The sequence below is a fragment of the Castor canadensis genome, chromosome 3 (assembly GCF_047511655.1).
Source record: "Castor canadensis chromosome 3, mCasCan1.hap1v2, whole genome shotgun sequence".
In the NCBI taxonomy this organism is placed as follows: Eukaryota; Metazoa; Chordata; class Mammalia; order Rodentia; family Castoridae; genus Castor; species Castor canadensis.
The window spans coordinates 150,033,343-150,052,088 of record NC_133388.1 but is presented as its reverse complement, the minus strand read 5'-3'; the positions used below and the strand labels follow the sequence as shown (position 1 = coordinate 150,052,088).

Here is an 18,746-nt window from a genome sequence, read left to right as displayed (position 1 = left end):
GGGTCACTTCCTCTTTCATATTGTCAGTTTTTGACTTTAATTCATTTATCTCTCTATTTATAGTGTTCTCTGTTTCACTTTGGTGTTTATTTAGGGCTCTTATGAGTTCATTTATTTGTTTTTGTGTCTTCTCGTATTCTTTATTTTTGGTGTCTTGAAATTTCTTGAGTGCATCTTGTATATTTTGGTTAACTGTGTCTACTATCATCTCCATGAAATTCTCAGTGATTACTTACAGGATTTCTTCTTTGAGGATGTCATTGTGGGCATTGCAGGGTTCCTTGGAGTCATGTATCTTTGGTTTTTTTTGGAGTTCATTTTCTTCATTTCTCTCTGAATCCTGTATTAAATTAGTTTTGGGGCGAGAATGGTTTCCAACCTTTTTCATCTTCCTGTTGCTCTACTTGGTACTGTTTAACTATGTTCTTGATAGGCTATTGGTGGTTTCAGTCACCTGTTTTCTTTCCCTTCATTAAATTTTGTTTTGTTGGTATATTGGCTTTTTATCATGGTGTATGTATGCTATTTCTGTCCCTGGTCTGGGTGTAATTTAGTATTAACTAACTCACAATAGTTAAACTAACAAAATAAAACAAGACAAAGCAATAACAACTACAACAAAAAAAAAAAAAACCAAAGAAATCAATGGGAAGAGATGAAGAAACAAACACAAACAAGCAAACCAGAAACAAAACAAACAAACAAACACACACACAAAATGCCATGTCCAGGAACAATTGAATTTCAGTCTTAGTAGTTCTGGTGCTACTCCCTCAGCATCTAGTCCTGGTGTTGGTATTTAAGCAGAGGCTCTGTCAGTCTTGCCAATTTTTCTTTCTTTTGGTGGCAGCTGCTTAGTCACTCCTCCCTCAGTGGGGTGTGGCAGTTTGAGTTTGTATGTTGTCCTCAGGTTCTGGAGATCAGCTCTGTAGCCCACCAGCCGTCCTGCTTTGGAGTTGGGTTTTTGCTCTCTTGGTTAACTGGGGGCTTGTTTCTTTGCCTTGCTCTCTTTATCTGGGGCAAGGTCAGTGATCTGTCAGCCAGCTCCCTGCTGTCAAAGTGTTGTGATGGTCTGCTGATTGTTTTTCAATTTTGCAATGTCATTTGACTTTAGATGTTGTTGACTGACTCAGAAGATAAGCTTTGTGGACCACTACCTGCCCAGTTTCAGGCAGTGGCTTATCACCTGCCTGCTGTTGGCCCTTTTGCTTTTCCAGCCTTTGTTTACTAAAAGCTTGTGTGGAGATCAGTCCCTTCCCCCACACCACTCCAGTGTGCTTACAGCACCCCATCCCTTCTGCTGTGGATAGTTTTCAGTTCCTTGTTTATTGTTCAGATTTTTGTTTTGTTTTGTTTTGTTTTGTTTTGTGGGGCAGGGGGTCAGTCTTCCCAGGGGGCTATACTGGTTTATCCTAGGGGTGGCTGGGGAAAAACCACAAAACACTTGGTACTGACCTGTTGGTCTGCCAAATGTCTCCCAAGCAGGTTTGGAGCAGCATCTTGTGGTGCAGGAGCCCTCCTGTTTTTTCAGTGTAATGTGGCATGGAGAAGCTTTGTATGGGCTAAGGGTTCAGGGTGTTGAAGTTTTGATTCTTCTTGGTGCTTTATTTCTGCCCAGGGTGTCTCCAGCCTCTCAGCAAGATTTTTGATTTACAGAGCTCACTCTGTCTGCTTCTGCACCCTAGTCACCATCTTGGATCCACAATCACTTTAGGTCAATCTTAAGCAGGTTTGTTTGCACAAGTGAATTCTGGATATTTGCTTCCTTAGATCAAATAAGAAATTCAGTGGCTACTTTTCTTTAATTTGCTCTTTTCATTTTGTACTCTTTTTCTTTTATTGGGCCTTTGTTTTTCCTTCCTTCTCTTTATAGTGATCATCCTGTATGCTTTTTTTCTCTTCTTCTAATCAATACTATATAATTATACTTGTATTTGATTTGCATTATCTTTTATTATCCCTATTTATCTAAAGTCCATATTCAAGTAAAAACTTATTAACCACATATTTCCTGAAAGTATTTGTTGTTAATCTTATATAGAAATTTGAAGGTATAGACTCAACCAACCATAAATGTATAATAATGTATTATAATGTATAAATGTCATAGTAATATCAAAACAAGCATACCTGTTAATATCCATGAGAACTCTTATAAATATATTAAGATGGATGGGAAGCCAGTAGAAATAATTGAAACATAATATTTTGGTATACTTTACATTCTTTCTTTAACTTTGGAAAAATCACATTTGTACATCACTATTGTATTCATGAGAGTTATTAATACATAAATTTTAAAAACGTGAAAATACAAACAACTTATCCTTTGTATTTGTGATCTCTCCTTTTTTTTGTTTTTAGAAGCAGTGTCTCACTAGGTAGCCTATGCCAGTCTCAAAAAAATTGTGTGTTCTTATCATAATCTCTCATTGGTTTTTGATATGTTTAAGTAGAGTACATACAAACATATTAAGGGTAGCTTCTACTTCCAGTTGAAATGTAATAAAACAGATTGGATTTATCATTCTACCTGAAACATTCAGATAGTAGGCAAAGTATATACAATAATTATTTTCAAAATAATTAATCAAGAAGCAATGGGAGTGAACCCGTGGAGTCAGAAAACAAAGAAATATAACTCATGAAACTGCCCCTGCTTCTGATCCTGACAGTTTCTAGACAATAGCACAAGTTAGTGGAATCTAGACAGAGCTTAGAAGACTATCCCAACAGAGAGGACAGAGCTGAGAATCCACAGAAAGCAAGGTGTCCACAGTGTACAATGCAAAGTAATAAAAAAGAAAGAACTGCCCAGAGTCAGAGCAAGAGATTAGCAAATGGACCATGTTATTGTAGAGAGAACATTGATTGGTGCATGTATTTCAGGAAATTGAAAACTAGAGAATGAGTAGGAATAAGAGAAGCAGTGGCTTGCACTCATAGAGGGCTAACAGTACCTGCTTCTACAAACTGCATGAGCATTGTGTAAAGTACTGAAACAGGTCTTGCCACAATAGTGGAGAATGATTATCAAGAAATAAGCACTGTCTTGATCCTAATAATATTCAAAGTAAAACTTAAGTAATGAAATCATTATCAAGTGATAATTCTAGAATAAAGTTTAATAATATTTGTAGAGATGCAAAAATACTAATCCCAAAATGTAAAATTTATAAGATCCAGCATCCTCCACAAGATCAGGATATCTACACTTATCTAGTCTATTCAGCATTTTATTGGAGATTGTATCAAGTGTAATAAGGCAATAACTATAAATAAAAAATAACCATATTGCAAAGAAAACAATAAAACTGCATTCATAGACCAACAGGTGTATCAATGTAGAAATATGATGCAATCAACCAAAAAGTTTCTCAAGTTGATAAGTGAATTTAGCAAGGTTGCAGGACACAGGGTAATTATACAAATATTAACTGAATATCTATATTACCCAAATAGGTACAGATGATAGATTAGTTAGATAGATAGATAGATAGGTGATAGATAAAAAGCTGTGAAGAACCTGAGATTTAACCCTATTTTTAAGCTATCATCTTAGTCTGTCTCATTTTCAGGGAAGGTGGCAAAAGACAAGAAAATAGTCAGAGGAAAATACATAAGCAAATTCAGTGAGCAGAGTACAGACATTTTTCCAAATTTCCTGACACTTGATTCTCAAGAGGTGATGTGAAAAACACCAGGTAATCCTTGTGAATGTAATCAATTTCACTGCAGGAAAGGAATCCTAAACTTAAAGAACTTGAAGTTTTTATAAAGGGAAGTAAGCCTGCCCAAATTTTTTTTTCTGAAAGGAAACATTTTCTTTATTATACTGGACAGTAAACAAATCTTCTCTTTGCTGTAGAAGGAGATAATGTCTTTATAATCCTATACTGTTTGTTATGCAAATTTCTTCAGAAATGTATTCCAGAACAAAGGCACTCAGTGCATCCGTTTGCAAGGTATATTGAAAAGCAAGAAATCTGTGGAGAATTGTCTATCACATATTAGCAAAGAAAAAATGAGGAATTGTAAAAAAATTTAAAAAGTCATGGTCCCCCAAAATATAAAATATTGGGAGATCATACTGCAAAAAAAGTAGCACTTACACATTACAAAACTCTGCCAAATGAAAATAAAGAAGACTTAAATAACTGTACAAATATGTTTTATTCATGGGAAAGAGCACTCAGTACCATTACAAAAAAAATTCTAACTAAATTAATATGTAGACTCCTTGCAATCCCAGTCAAAATATTTGCAGGCTTTTTGTACTAATGGTTAGGCTGATTCTAAAATTCATATGCAAAAGGCCCAGTATAAACAAAACTACTTTGAAATTACTACTTGATTTTGAGTATTATTTTAAAGCTGTGGTAATTAAGACAATGTGACATTGGCATAAAGATAGGAAAAAAAGTAGATCAGTGGAATAGAATAGACAGTCCAGAAATTGACTCAAACAGATATGGACAAGTAATTATTTGTTTTCAAGAAATTTTCTTTGAAAGGTACAGAATAACTTCAGTAAAGAAAAATTAGATTTTTTAACAAATAATACACAAACTATAGAATATCTATATGTAAATTAACATTCCACCTTGCACCATATACAAAAATTAATTCAAACATTCTTAACCCAAATCTAAAAGCAGTTAAACCTATAAAACTTTTAGAGAAACATTGGAAGCAAATGTTATGACTTTGATTTTGGAATTAGATAGAATGTCAAAATCACAATCCATAAAAGAAAAAGCAAATTAAAAACTTCTCTTCAAAGACACTTTTAAGAGAATAGAGACAGAAAGGCATAATAAAGAATTTGCCAACTATGTCTGTGATGCAGGATGTGTGCCCAGAATAAATATAAAACTCTCAAAAACTAAAGTTAATAGTTAACACAATAATTTAACCAAAAAAAAAAAAAAAAAAAGAAAAAGAAAAGACTGCACATGGCTCAAGTAGTAGAGTGCCTGCCTAGCAAGTGCAAGGCCCTGAGTTCAAACCCCAGTCTGCCCCCCACAAAAAATTGTTAAGTAAAGGAATATTAGCAGAACAAAGATACATATCATATTGTAGCATTCATATAAAATTGCAGAAAATACAAACTAAACTGTAGTGGAAGAAGATATCTCACCAGTTGCTTGGCCACAGATGAGAGTTGGGGAAAAGGACTATAAAGAAGCATAAGAAAACTCAAGATGATAAAAATGTTTATTATTTTTATTATGTTGATTCTTTGACATGTATATATATGTAATATATATATGAAAACATATACACTTTAAATATATCCTCTTTATTGCATGATAATTACACCAAAATAAAGCTGTTATTTAAAGAAAAGTTTTACTAAGCACGTCAGTTTATATAAATATTTAATAAATTTAAGTATACCGAATCATAGGTAGTAGAATTTAATCTCTTCAATATTCCAGAACATGTTATTATGAGCATTCATACCAATACTATTTCTGGTTTCAGTTCCTCAGTTGAGCTTTTTGATTCCAGATGGTCCCCTCATAGTGCAGATGAGTCCTTCACCAGCATCTTCCCATTTAGTGTTCATAAATCCAGCATTAGAACTTCAGTAGAATGAGAAATTAACTGTGTCTGAATAGAGAACTAATTCTTTACTGAAGATATATTTTTAAAAATTATGCTAAGTGAAATAAGCCATTCCCACAAAGACAAGTTTTGCATGTTTTCTCTCATTTGTGGAAGCTAGGGGAAAACAAAACAAAACAAAAACCAAGGTCATGAAAGTAAAAAGGGAGACTACTAGACAGGTGAGGGGGAAGAGCAGGCAAAGAGGGAGGAGAGACATAAGAAATAGCAAGAGATAGGTAAATACAGTCAAACCACACTACACACATGCATGCATGGAAATTTTGTGAGGATACCTCTTTACTTTCCAAAATTTAATCTATGCTAATAAAAATTTAAATAAAAAATAAAACTATGAAATTTTAAAACCTATGTAATCTTAATTTAGTTTAGATATTACTAACTTAGAATGATTATAATGTATTTTCTAATAAATGTCTAAAATGGTAATGACTGTAAAATATTTTGACAACCACATTTTGCATAATGTTGTCATTGCAATGTTATATTGCTTATCTATGCTCTGTTTTTGCCTCTAAATTCCCTAGTCTTCTTTCTGCTTCATTTTTTATATTTTACAATTTTATTACATATATTTCCCACGTGAGTGCTCAAATTTTTGTGAAATAAAGGAAGGTACAAATAAGTAAGTAAATACTTTAAAGTCACTCCCATGTATAGTTATGTGGGTCTTTTTTATTATGTTTTTGTTTTTTTTTAAGAATCCGTAACATAATGTTCACTTTACCAATGAAATACCTTGCTCCACTCCTGATTGTGTTTGGATGTGAGGGTATATGTACAAACTATAGGCTTTCTCACTGAATGTCAGCAGGCTCATTTTGTTATATGTGAATATCAGTTTGCATCTTTTATGGTTGTAATGCTCTCCTATCCCTTGACTTGACATTTGGCAGCTAACACTGAGTCATTCTTTATTTATGTTCGTAAGGTAGTTTCTTTAGATAGAGAGACCCAGAAGTAGGAAATGGATTACACCTCAAGGAAGTCATATGTTTTTCTTCAGCAACTCAATCTACCTCACACTTTGTGCTAGTCAGCTATCATACCATCAAGTGAATCCAGTATAATAGAATAACATTTTGTGAGCATAATTCAGCCACATGTTTACATTATCAGTTAGGAGGGATGTTCACTCTGAATGGATGTGAGATAATAATATCCAAAAAAAAAACCATCTGTGTTGCAAATCGAGGTGGTACAATTGCCTTCAAGAAGTGAAGGCAAATTTGAAAGTGAAGCTGCCAGTGTTGTTAGAAATCAGTAATAGTCAAAATAGAGTAGTTGAAAAGTTCTCAAAATGCCTGTTGTTGCTGTCACTTAATAACTTTAAGCAGTACTTCCTACCATATTTGACAGTTTCATTTCAAGAGGCAAAAATTATTTAAAGAATGGAAACTAAGATATGTGAGGCAGAAAAGAGGATAATAAAGTTTGGGAATAAGAAAGACAGAAAATACATGTAGTGAAAGTGAAGAATCATCTAAAAATACGTGTGACCTGAAGGTGGCAAAGAAAAGAACCACTTGTTTCAGAAATGGTTATATGTCTTGCATTTTTACTTTATTCCAAATGAAAACTCATAAACCAGAAGTTTATTTATGCTAGTTATAAACCATGCTCTTGAAATGCTTAGAGAGTTCTAATGAAGTTCACTTGAGGTAGATAGATATTGTTTCTTGCATACTACAATGGATAGTCTAAAACAAATCTTTTACTACAAACAGGTGAGTTAATGGCTACTTATTTTTCTACAGGAAATAATAGAAATTTGCCTAATAAATTATACTAAATTGTCAGTGATCCTAGTACATACAAAATTTTTTGTTGTTTTATTGGGAGTACTGGGGCTTAAACTTCCCTGATATTTGAGTCACACCTCCATTCCTTTTATCCTTTAGTTACTTTTTTCTGGGAAAGTCTCATGCTTTTCTGTGGGACTGGTCTCAGACTAAAGTCCTCCTATCTATAGTCTCCTGCATAACTGAGATCACAGGCACATACCTCCATACTCAACTTATTGATTAAGATAGGGTCTTCCTAACTTTTTGTCCAGACTGACCTCAAACTGTGATCCTCCAGATCACTACCTCCCGTGTCTGGGCTACACACATGAGCCACTGTGGCTGGTCTATAATAATATGGTCTACAATAATAGATTTACAACCTGTGAATTGTGTTATTTTCTTTAATTATATTCAGAGAATCCAAATATTAACATCTTATTGCATATTGAAATGAACTGATCATTTAAAGTAAGGATTCAGATATTTGATAATTGAAATTTTCCATTGATAATACACTTTTTCTTTTCCTTTTTTGCAGTACTGGGGCTTGAACTCAGGGTCTTCACCTTGAGCCACTCCGCTAGCCCTTTTTCCTAATGGGTCTTTTCGAGATAGAGTCTCATGAACTATTTGTCCAAGTCTGGCTTCAAACCGCTATCCTCCTGATCTCCACTTCTTGAGTAGCTAGGATTGCAGGCATGAGCCACAGGCATCCGGCTGATAATATACTTGAACTTATTATAAGTATTCAAAAAAGTCTGTGTTCTAGTTTTATTATTGCTATTTTCTTTTATGATTCAAACTGCAATATTTTCCCATCAATAGTATTTGTACATTAAAAAGTCTTCCCAATCTTTAAAAACTTTATCACATTTTTTTTATTTACAGTGCCAGTTTAAGTTCCCCAGGAAGCAAACACTGAGGTAAAGTTAGAGGTCAGGGGGTTTCTCAGAGAAGGAGGTTAATCTATGAAAGGTAAAGAGGATGCAGTCAAGACTGCAGAGAGACTGGAACTGTGCTGCAGAAAGGACAGTCCTGCCAAACCCAGTGTTGAACTATGGAGCAGAGGGTGAGTGTTAAGGGAGTCTCATGTAGAGTGGAAATGGCCAGGCCCTAGGACCCTGTTGGACTCAGTTTGAACCAGGAGGCCGCTGGGTGTAAAAAAAAAAAAAAAAAAAAGCCTGACCAAGTGATTCATGAGATCCAGAAGCACTTAGTGATAAAAAGTTCTTTCCTAAAGGGAGATCTTACCTGCACATCTCAGTAGCTGCCACATTTGCATAAGCATTCAAAACATCAGTTTACTAGCTAGGATTATGGAATCTAGGAAAAATCAATGCTGGAAGCAAAAAATCATATGACCTTCAAACAAGCACTTACACCTATACACAAGAAAGAAACTGAAATATATTCCAAATAACAAGCACTAACATAGATCAGTGATCAGTGTACTTAATCATTTTTTTGTGCATTATTTATTTGTTAGAGTAGGTAGTAAACAAATTTAATCAACAAAATAGTTATATAATAATAATAAATACTATTTGGGGGCTATTATGAGCCAGATACAGTAGTCAAAATCTCATTATTTTTGGAAGTCTAAATGAGAAGTGTCACTATCTTATATACAAGTTAGGAAAAGAAGTTTCAGATAGAGTGACTTGCCCAGAATCTCACAGCTCATCATTGGGCAGAGCTGTCAGTCTCTACTTCTATCTTACTTCAAACTTGCTGAATGTTCCACTAAGGAAAGAATCTAACAAAGAAAATATTAATGCCTTATGACATTTTTTCAGATCCTTGTAGTACTCTGAAATAATACATACACATGTTTAGCCTAATAATATTAACTGAGTAATCTAACTGCAGATTTTGTGTTATAAAGAAAACCAAGGCACTAAAGAATTTGTGTTCTCATCTTTTCTACAAAAAAATCACAGAGTAAATGCTGTTATCTTAATGGGTCATATGCTCCCTTTCTTTACTAAGCTTTGTCATAGAATAGTCACGGAAGACATAGGCAATATATAAGTAGTCATTAGCTGCTATTTACAAAAGCAGTCAGTAGCAGCCAGTATCACTAGTTTATTGACCACTGTTGTAATAGGAGTTACAATATGTAAACATTTAAGTAAAATTTTGTGAAATCTGAGGAAATAAATATACAGTAATTTAATTTTTAATTTCTATTTTTAGTTATAAATCACAAAAAGCATCCAGTTACTGAAGATACAACCAAGATGAACAGAGTGCAGTGGATTATTTAACAAATGATTCCATTAATAAATGTGGATTGAGTAGTTGACATGAGGTGGGAATGGAGAAAGCCAGAAATCATCAGTGGATCTGCAGTTCTGAGCACCAGAGTACAAACTAGTTCTGTTCAGTAGACTTGAGATAGTAAGATGAGCACTGACTTAGAAGACCTGGACTGTGGTACAGAGCTATATGATTTTAAGCACATCACTTCTTTGACCTATAGAATAGAAAAGGTATCACGCTGGATTTTCAACCCCACTTTCTGATTTAGTACATCTGAATGACAAAATGCACTCCCGTTAGACTGTTTTAGGGTGTTAGGAAAACATATGAAATGTAGACTTCAGAGTAGGTTCTATCCTCTTCATTACAATTCAAAAAGTCAAATGTCATTAGATACCACATGTTTCCTGGTAGGAATAACACTTAATTTACTTCAACTCTTCATAGGATGATTTTCTTAGTGCCTGTATCTTTTGCTAGTCTTGCAGCTCCACAAGAGCCAGAAGCTTGTTGGCTTCAGACATTGAATAGATGGATGGATGATTGCCTCTGAAAACTCACTGCAATGGATGATCCACAAAGTCTTCTCTAACTCTAAGCGTTCTCTGAGATTATTCATTTTATTTGCAAAGCCTCTCTGTCTTTAACTCTGTCTTATTGATATTTTCCTCTGCATTCTGCCAAGTACAGTGTCAGTAAAGATCAGGTTTTTCCACTTGCTCCAGAATATGTCAACCTCATATGAAATCCAATAAATACCTATTTCTGCCAAAGAGGCAATATTTTCCTTGAGAACCAGACGGTCTGATGGTAAGGTAGTTAAAAACCCACCTCTTATGTGCACAGAAAAAATCAGTTGAGTATAAATCTCATCCTCTTACAAATTAAAGAATAAAAACAAAGTCACTTCAGTTTTGTCATGTGCAAGTCTTAACCCACTAAGATATGAAAGGAATTATATAATTGTATGTCCTCAACAAATAAAGGGAAAATTAAATATTAATACTCATAATCATTTGTTTCCCTGAATTCTATACTACAAATACTTAGCAGGCAAGGTGGTTGTTTCTCTCTCTCTCTCTCTCTCTCTCTCTCTCTCTCTCTCTTTTATTTTTTATGTATAACTGCCGGGATTCCATCATCATGCAACTCAACAACAAATGTTTGCTGACAAGTTTTCTGTTTTGTTTGTTTTTAAAGAGCATTTAAAAAAAATCACTTGGTATTATTCCTAATGGGAAAAAAAGCTTATCAAGATCTTAAAAGTATTTCCAAACTACTTTTTAAGAAAGACTTTTTAAATAGATAACAAGAATTCCCTGGAAAACCTTCAACTTGTTTTCTTTTGTCATTCATTATCTCCTTCTGAGACACATACAAATAAGCTTCTACTAACATTTTCTCCTGCTTGCTTGTACCATGGTATCCTGGGTATAGATGTGCCTACTGTGGTCATTGGGGAAAAAAGTATAAAGAAATTGTCATGCAAATGATAAAGTTTAGGAACTACAAAGGAAAGAATTCTAAAGCATACTGAAGTGCTCCTGCTTGAAAGGGACAGCGAATTGGACTGATTAAAGATTTACTATAAATAGCTGGCATGGGAGGCATTGAAACTATATACTCTTTCCAGTTAAAAAGGAGATGAAAGGAAAGGATGCCATAAGTCACTGAGGTACAGGTCAGTGAAATTGGCCTTTCTGTTTCTTCTATTGTTTTTAGGCTTTCTATTTTAATTGCAACCACAGGAGTAAAACATAAAGCATGCTGTCTTATTGACTCTGGAAAGGAAGTGATCTGGACCTTTGGCTGAGGTTTTTTGTCTACAAAATTTCCATATAAGGGATAGATGTGTATTTGTATGGCAGTATTTCCCAATGCAGTTAAATATAATCACTTGTATAAATGGTTTTCCAATGCAATACTGGACCATAGCTTTATAGATGCTTATACTTACCAGTGATTATAAAATTCACTTTTCCTCTCCATTAACAAGATTTCAAGACTAATGGCCACCATGTTATTTTAGTAGCCTTTATTGTCCCTTTTTATTAAATTATTAATCCTATATTTGGTTATTCATGTAATATTGGTTCTTTGAATCAATAATCACTTATTAGGCATATTTTATTGTCCAGGCATTATATAGGAGGTGCTGTTGGAAAATAATGTGTCAATATAATGTGAGCCCGCAAGTTTCTCACAGCCTAGAGTGGGGGCAACTAATGTACTAAGAAATATGATGATGGTAAAGACTGGGGACACTGACGTTATAATAAGCTCACATTACTCAGATAGGAAGTGTTTCCCAGAGAAGTGACCCTAAACTAAATTTTGAAAGCCTGCCCCTTACCTTTTCAAAAATGAAGGCAAATGGAATGAGTTTGAGATAACTAACCTATACAGAAAAGAAACTTTAATTGACATATATGCTTGAATTTTATCCTAAATCCAATTTAAAAAATACTGAAAATTTTAAACAAAAGAGAGACAAAGTTAGTTATGCACTAAAGGGAAATCCCTTTAATGACTTTGTGGAAGATAGATAAAAAGGAGACAGACTGGAAGCAGGATGATAATGAAGGAGAGTTTTTGAGTAATGCAAGCTACAAAGTTGTTCTTAAAGCTGGCTGGAAAACAACATGATGTGTTGGCTAAAAGCCAGAATCTGGTCAGCTGACATGGAGGCTCAAATGCACCTAATATCTTACATAACATTTGCATGTCCAAACTTTTTATTGGACAGTGTCACTCACTTAAAAGAAAAATGAATGCAATTGAGTTAGTTAGGTTTGGGGGGGGATTTCTGGTATAAGACAAGAACTCAAGTACACTTGCCATCTGTTTTAACAGGCCAGGCCACCTGGTCTCTCTCTCACTCATAGTTTTGTTCTTTGCATCAACTCTATTCTCTTTTCTCTTTCAATCCAGCTGCTTTACTGAATTTCTACCTCCTCAACAAGTCTGCTTGCCTATGGCTATCGTGGATTCTCAGTCTTCATACTATCTGATGAATAGTTCCTCCTGCTGAGTGAGAAAATCTGTCAATTTTCTCTAGATTACGTCCAGGAGAAAAGTATAGATTGTTTTCCTCATCTCTCATCATCTGACAAAGCCATATCTCCATAGCTTAACTTACAGCATTTTGGCTAGTTCTAGAGTTGGAGTGGTCGATGGAGAATATGAAGAACAATGGTTACCTTCTGAAGGGAGAACGAAAATGCCTAAGACTAGTGACAATAAGAATGAGCTTCAGGAGGGAAGTGCCAGTGAGACTTAGAAATTCAAATCAGTTGAATGTAATGACTCATTAAACATGAAAAATTATGAACAAGGAGGTTTATGACATAAACCACTGAATAAGGAGTATGCCATCTACCGAAGTAGGGAAAAAAAAGAAAAAAGGTATTACAATGAATTTAGTTTTGGACTTGTGAGTCAACTGTAGAAAATTCCAAAAGGTAATTATATAAACTGGCATTCAAGAGATATTTAGCCTATAGTGAACCATTGTTTTTTCTTTTTGGCTTCTCAATTTTCTATTATTTTAATCCTCATCTCTGCTTCTTTCTCTTTGTCTACTCTTCCCTCTTCCTTTATGTGATCTTCCCTCTTCCTTTTATGTGATCTCACATGTTTCAAAAGCCCTATTCTGTCCCTTGGGTGATCTCACCAAATCCTAAATTGTAAATACCATATTTAGGGTAGTGTTTTATAAATTGTTTTCTTCATACTAACATATTCATTTACTTACATAACTTCTTTATGTGGACATTTCACTGACATCTCAAACTCATGATTTAAGTCACCTACACATTTCCAGTCTTCTTTGTGCTATTCAATAACACTTTGATTCTTCTTTATATAAGCTAGAACTTGAGTCTCATTCTTGATGTTATTGTTGTTTTCTTTCCCTCAGGTCATTCCCTCAGCAATGCCTATCAGTTCTGTCTCCAGAATGTCATGAATTGATTTTTCCCCTTCCCTCCTGTTTCTGAACATTAGCTCAAACTACTATCAAAGAATATTTCAACATAACTACTCAATGACTTTCTATTCTAAAATAAAATTCAAGCCCCTATAAACATTGCATGATTTCCACCTCTATCCTTCCTATCCTCTCCTACCATACATACTCTGTGCTAGCTACACAAAGTCCTTCTGGTCATGGCTTTTGTTTTATTATCTTTCCTCTGCTTCAAATAATCCTCACCGTGCTAACACATTTTAATTATGTAAGTCACAACTGGGGGTGGGGGAGAACTTTCCTGTGTCTAGCACAATGTAGCCCCTAACTTATCCTTTTCCTTTTTCTATTTTTGCAGCACTTTTTCTCTGAAAGAATTTTTACTTGTGTGTTTATTTATTTAAAGTTGGTTTTCTCATATCCATTCACTACAATATAAATTGCACAAGATAGAAATGTAACCCTGCCTACAGCAGTGCCTGCTACGAATGAATGATCCTTGACAGGTGTATTCATTTGTAGTCTTCCCTCTGTAATCCACATTTCAAAAAAGAACAAAACCATCTTTTGAAAATAGGAATCCCTTCACTAGTTTAATCTCTATGATGACTTCCCCAGTGCATTCAAAATAAGATTAGTCCGCTATGCTGGTTTTCAGTACCATTCTCCTTGCTCATTACTTTACACTGATTTTTCAAATCATTGATATCAAATTCTCCTCTAATTGAATCACTCTTCCCAACATTCTTTGCATATTTTTTTTCTTTCTTTAGAGTTGTCATGTTTATTTATTTACAGAGATTTTCCCAGGCCTAAAAGTAAATTGTCCTTATTTTTTCCTTGGCTCACACTCAGGTGTATTTCTTCTTAATATTCATTAATTCCTTAGTTACTACGTTATATATGTACATAGTAATCTGCCTCTTCTACTAACATGTCGGATAATCATGGTAGTTAAGAGGTCTGTCTTATCCTCTTTAATATCCTTAACACCTAACATATGCTTGAGACACCAAGATATTCAATAATTTAATTTAAATTATAGCCAATGGTAGTAGAAGGTCCTGGAATAAATGAGATTACTGATGCTCGTGAACTAATGGCTCCTAGTTAAATCCAACCTAAAAATGTTTCATTTTGTTTTGTGTAGTTTTAAAGCAGCCCATTTTTTAATTTTTAATACCTGGGTGTGAGGTAGTACTGAAATATTACAAAATTAAAACTTATATTAACTAATAAGGATTTAAGAGTACCTATTTTGCTAGATTATTAACCCCAGGAGTGGTTGGTTATTCAAGAAGTTACTAGATCATAAAAAGTTCAGGAGGAAGTTCAGAGGAAGAGGGAAACTAGCCTTTTAGGCAATGGATATTTACTGACTCTGATGCAAGTGTCTCAATATTAGTGATATGATTAGATGATATCCGCTTCTATCATCTCCAACCTGCCCTTGTAGGTATTTGAGTTTGTGATCCATCCTGATTCAGAATAAGAAGAAAAAACAGAGAACAGTATCTTGGCAAATTGTTGGTTTCTAGGACTCTATTCTAGCAAACATCAATAGTCAAGGACTGAATAAACCAGATGCAGGTTGTTCATGCCTGTAATTCTAGCTACTTAGGAGGCAGAGATCAGTAGGACTGTGATTGGAAGCTAATCCAGGCAAAAAGAAAAAAAGCAGTGAGACCTGATCTCAAAAATATCCAATACAAAAAAAAGTTTGGAAGAGTGAGAGTGGCTCAAGGAGTAGAGCATAATGCCCCAACTCAAACCCCAGTACCCAATAAATAAATAAATAAATAAACTAAGTAAAATAATTGGGAATACCTAGAGAAGAGAGGAACCAAAAGAAAATAGCTTTCTTACTGCTTTGAGGGGAACCTTTAAGTGGTTAGTTGTGTCACCAGATAAAAGTGAAAAATTGTTTAGTTAAGAACATTAATGACTCCTATATAAAGATTGTAGAGTGAGAAATGGCTATAGACTACTAGATAGGCACACTGAGTAGGAGCTGTGCCAGGGGCACAGGGTATGAGGAACTGTGTTGTCTGTAGAGAATGTTCAAACAGAAATACAACTTGAGTCAGACTGCTTTTTAGTATTGTTGTGCTTTGGCAATTCCATATAAGATTGGCATTTAAATTTTCCTGCCCTTAGGAAGTCTTCTTAAAGAAAAGGATAGTTTTACAGTCAGGAGAAGGCATAGGTTCAAAGAATGAGGACTTGATAAAACTATAGAGCCTTGTAAATGTTTATATAATAAAAGGAAAGGATCAGCCCAAAGGAAGTGTTTTAATAGAATAGAGGTTATAATCACTAAAGCAATTTGAAGGCATACAGAATGCACAAAACACCGGAATGATTTAGACTTACACAAAAATAATACCTCTGATTTCTAGGGGAATAATCCTTTACCCTTGATTTAGGTTTTGTTCTTTGTTAAGGCTAATTTACAGATCTATTTTATTTTTTAAATTAAAGTCCATATTTTACTATATTATTCAGTAGTTGTTCTATTTTATTTTTTAAACTTACTCTCAAATTTTTAGTACTTCGAGTATTCGTTATATCCACTTTTGAAAATAGAACTGATATTTCAAAAAGAACATCAATATTTCAGATGTGGCTGCTACTAACTTAAGAACTTCTTGCATAACAAATTTAAATACATTCTGCTGAATAGATGTATTCTAGTCTGACATTAAGTTAATGTATTCTACATTTGCACTTATTTCATACAGGTAACAAATATTGGGTGTTCAAGGACACAACTCTTCAACCTGGTTACCCTCATGACTTGATTACTCTTGGAAGTGGAATTCCCCCTCATGGTATTGATTCAGCCATTTGGTGGGAGGATGTTGGAAAAACCTATTTCTTCAAAGGGGACAGGTCAGTACACACATCACATGAGGAAAGCAGTTAACTAATATTTTAAGAAATCAGTGTTTTTAGGCTGTCATAGGAAAGTACTCTTGGTAAAGAAACTGTATGGATCTAAACACCAGAATTAATGCAATAGAAATATCTTTAATATGTTTTAAGTAATATTTAAGATAAATCATCATGTAACACGTTCAACTGCAACCTTCTTGTGAATGTACATATTTACCGTGGTATACGTTCTTTTCCCCATGATTTTTAATATGCCTATGAGTCCATGTAGATAGTGTATATGTGTCCTTGCAATACCTTTGCTTGTAACTTCACTTAGCTTTATTTAGGAAAAAAATACGTTTTGTCATATGTTTTGTGGCACAATTAATTAGGACTATTTTCAAACAATTTCCTTTTACTCATGGGTTGTACTTCCTAAGAAGCTATTTATTTAGATGCATGTGTGTGACCAATTACAAACTGTCACTGGGAGAAATATTTTTAGCTTGAAGCATAACATTCCTTCTTAGCTGTTTTGTTCTCAGTTCATCTTCTTTTCCTTTCATGACATTGCTAACAGAGTCAACAAAATGTATCTAAATTATTAGTCTTGAAACTCATGCCAGCTACTTGATCCATATGACTCCACTCCTGCCCACCCAATGACAGACTCATAAACAAAATAAATGCAAGCTGAAGAATATATTATATCATGTTAAGTATTTTAAGTAGAAAAGTAGTAAAGGCAAAAACTCAAATTTCAATTACAATATTACTAGCTAGGTCACAATATAAAACTCATAAGTAACCTTCACTGGTTTGTAGAAAAGGCTAAGGTATGCCGTTGTACTGCATATCACAAGTAAATTTTTAAAAATACACATATATGACCAACAGGTTTTCATGCCAAACATGCTAGTATACAGTTTGCCTTATTATTTTTGTATCAAATAACCCTATAAAATATCTCCAAACTTGGAGAAAAATAACTAAGGATATAAATTGTTTATTTAAAAATTTACAATTTATAATTACAAATGGTTTCAAACACTGAGATTTATCTGAACAAAAAGACACAGTAACTGGCCTCCATGAATAAGAATGTACACTTTTAAATTTATTCTGTTACTAATTTTATATACATGTATTTCTACAGCAAAATGTTCATAAATTTTAATTCAAGGCATTGCTAAAATGTTTCTTACAAAATCACAAATAATAGACTACACCAAAGAAATGTTACTTATAGGCACAAAAAGTATAGATCTCAACAGAATGTAAATTAATCTAGAATAAAGGGAGATAAATGATCAACTTTGTTGACACAGAATAGTGACCACTCATATAATCTACAGATTTATAACATATGATGGTTTTTGTTGGTGGTAGTGGTGGGGATTTTGTTTGTTTTTATTTTGAATTTTTTTGTTGTTTGTTTGTTTTGTTTCATGTTTTCATACAGGGTTTTACTATATAAAGCGCAGGCTGGTCTCAAACTCACTATGTAGCCCAGGCTGACCTCTCAGACCTCCTGCCTTAGCCTCCCAAGCTTTGGTATTACAATCGTGTGCCACGACACCTAGTTCACATATTCTTTAGCATGTTGTGATTCTTAAAGTTATCTAATTCTGCAGCTGGTTTTAATTACTTATATACACTCTTTCATGATCAGGTACAAGACAGAAAGGAATAGAAACAAAAAACTCAGGAAACACCTTGTAGAAATTAGGTTTTGGGGGGCAGAAAATAAAAGTTTAGCTTTCATATAGCAGTTTAAACTAAAGAGTTTCATACATGATAATTAAAAACTTCCATTTTATAATCAGATAGTCCTTTATCCCTGTATACAGGGAATACTTGTAAAATCTTGTCATTCTAAATATTTAGCACTGACTAGAAATTTTAATTTTACAGATTAAATATGGGATATCTCAAATTAGTGAAATTGATGAAGGCTAGATACCAATTTTCTAATTGAATATAGACTGTTAACAAACAAGAAAAATCATTTTAGTTTATTTGCTTTCTTTTTTTGTATTGTTTTTATATTTATTCATATGTGTATACATTTTTTGGGCTATCTCTCACCCATGCCCCCCCAGTTTATTTGCTTTCTACTTGAAAAGTTATATGTAAATCAGAGAAAAATGTATAGAAGTAACTATTATTAATTTTGTTTAACTTAAATTACTGTGATTTTTATAGATTTTGGAAATATTAAA

The 18,746-nt window shown here is 33.8% G+C and overlaps 1 protein-coding gene across 2 annotated transcripts in view; it reads left to right on the top strand.

Moving 5' to 3' along the window:
- Positions 1-18,746, top strand: part of Mmp16 (matrix metallopeptidase 16) — a 252,970-nt gene that overhangs the window by 217,940 nt on the left and 16,284 nt on the right. For both annotated transcript variants that reach the window (XM_074068801.1, XM_074068802.1), the window contains exon 8: positions 16,389-16,539. In XM_074068801.1, coding sequence (XP_073924902.1) covers positions 16,389-16,539 — 151 coding nt within the window. The remainder of the gene's footprint in view (positions 1-16,388; positions 16,540-18,746) is intronic.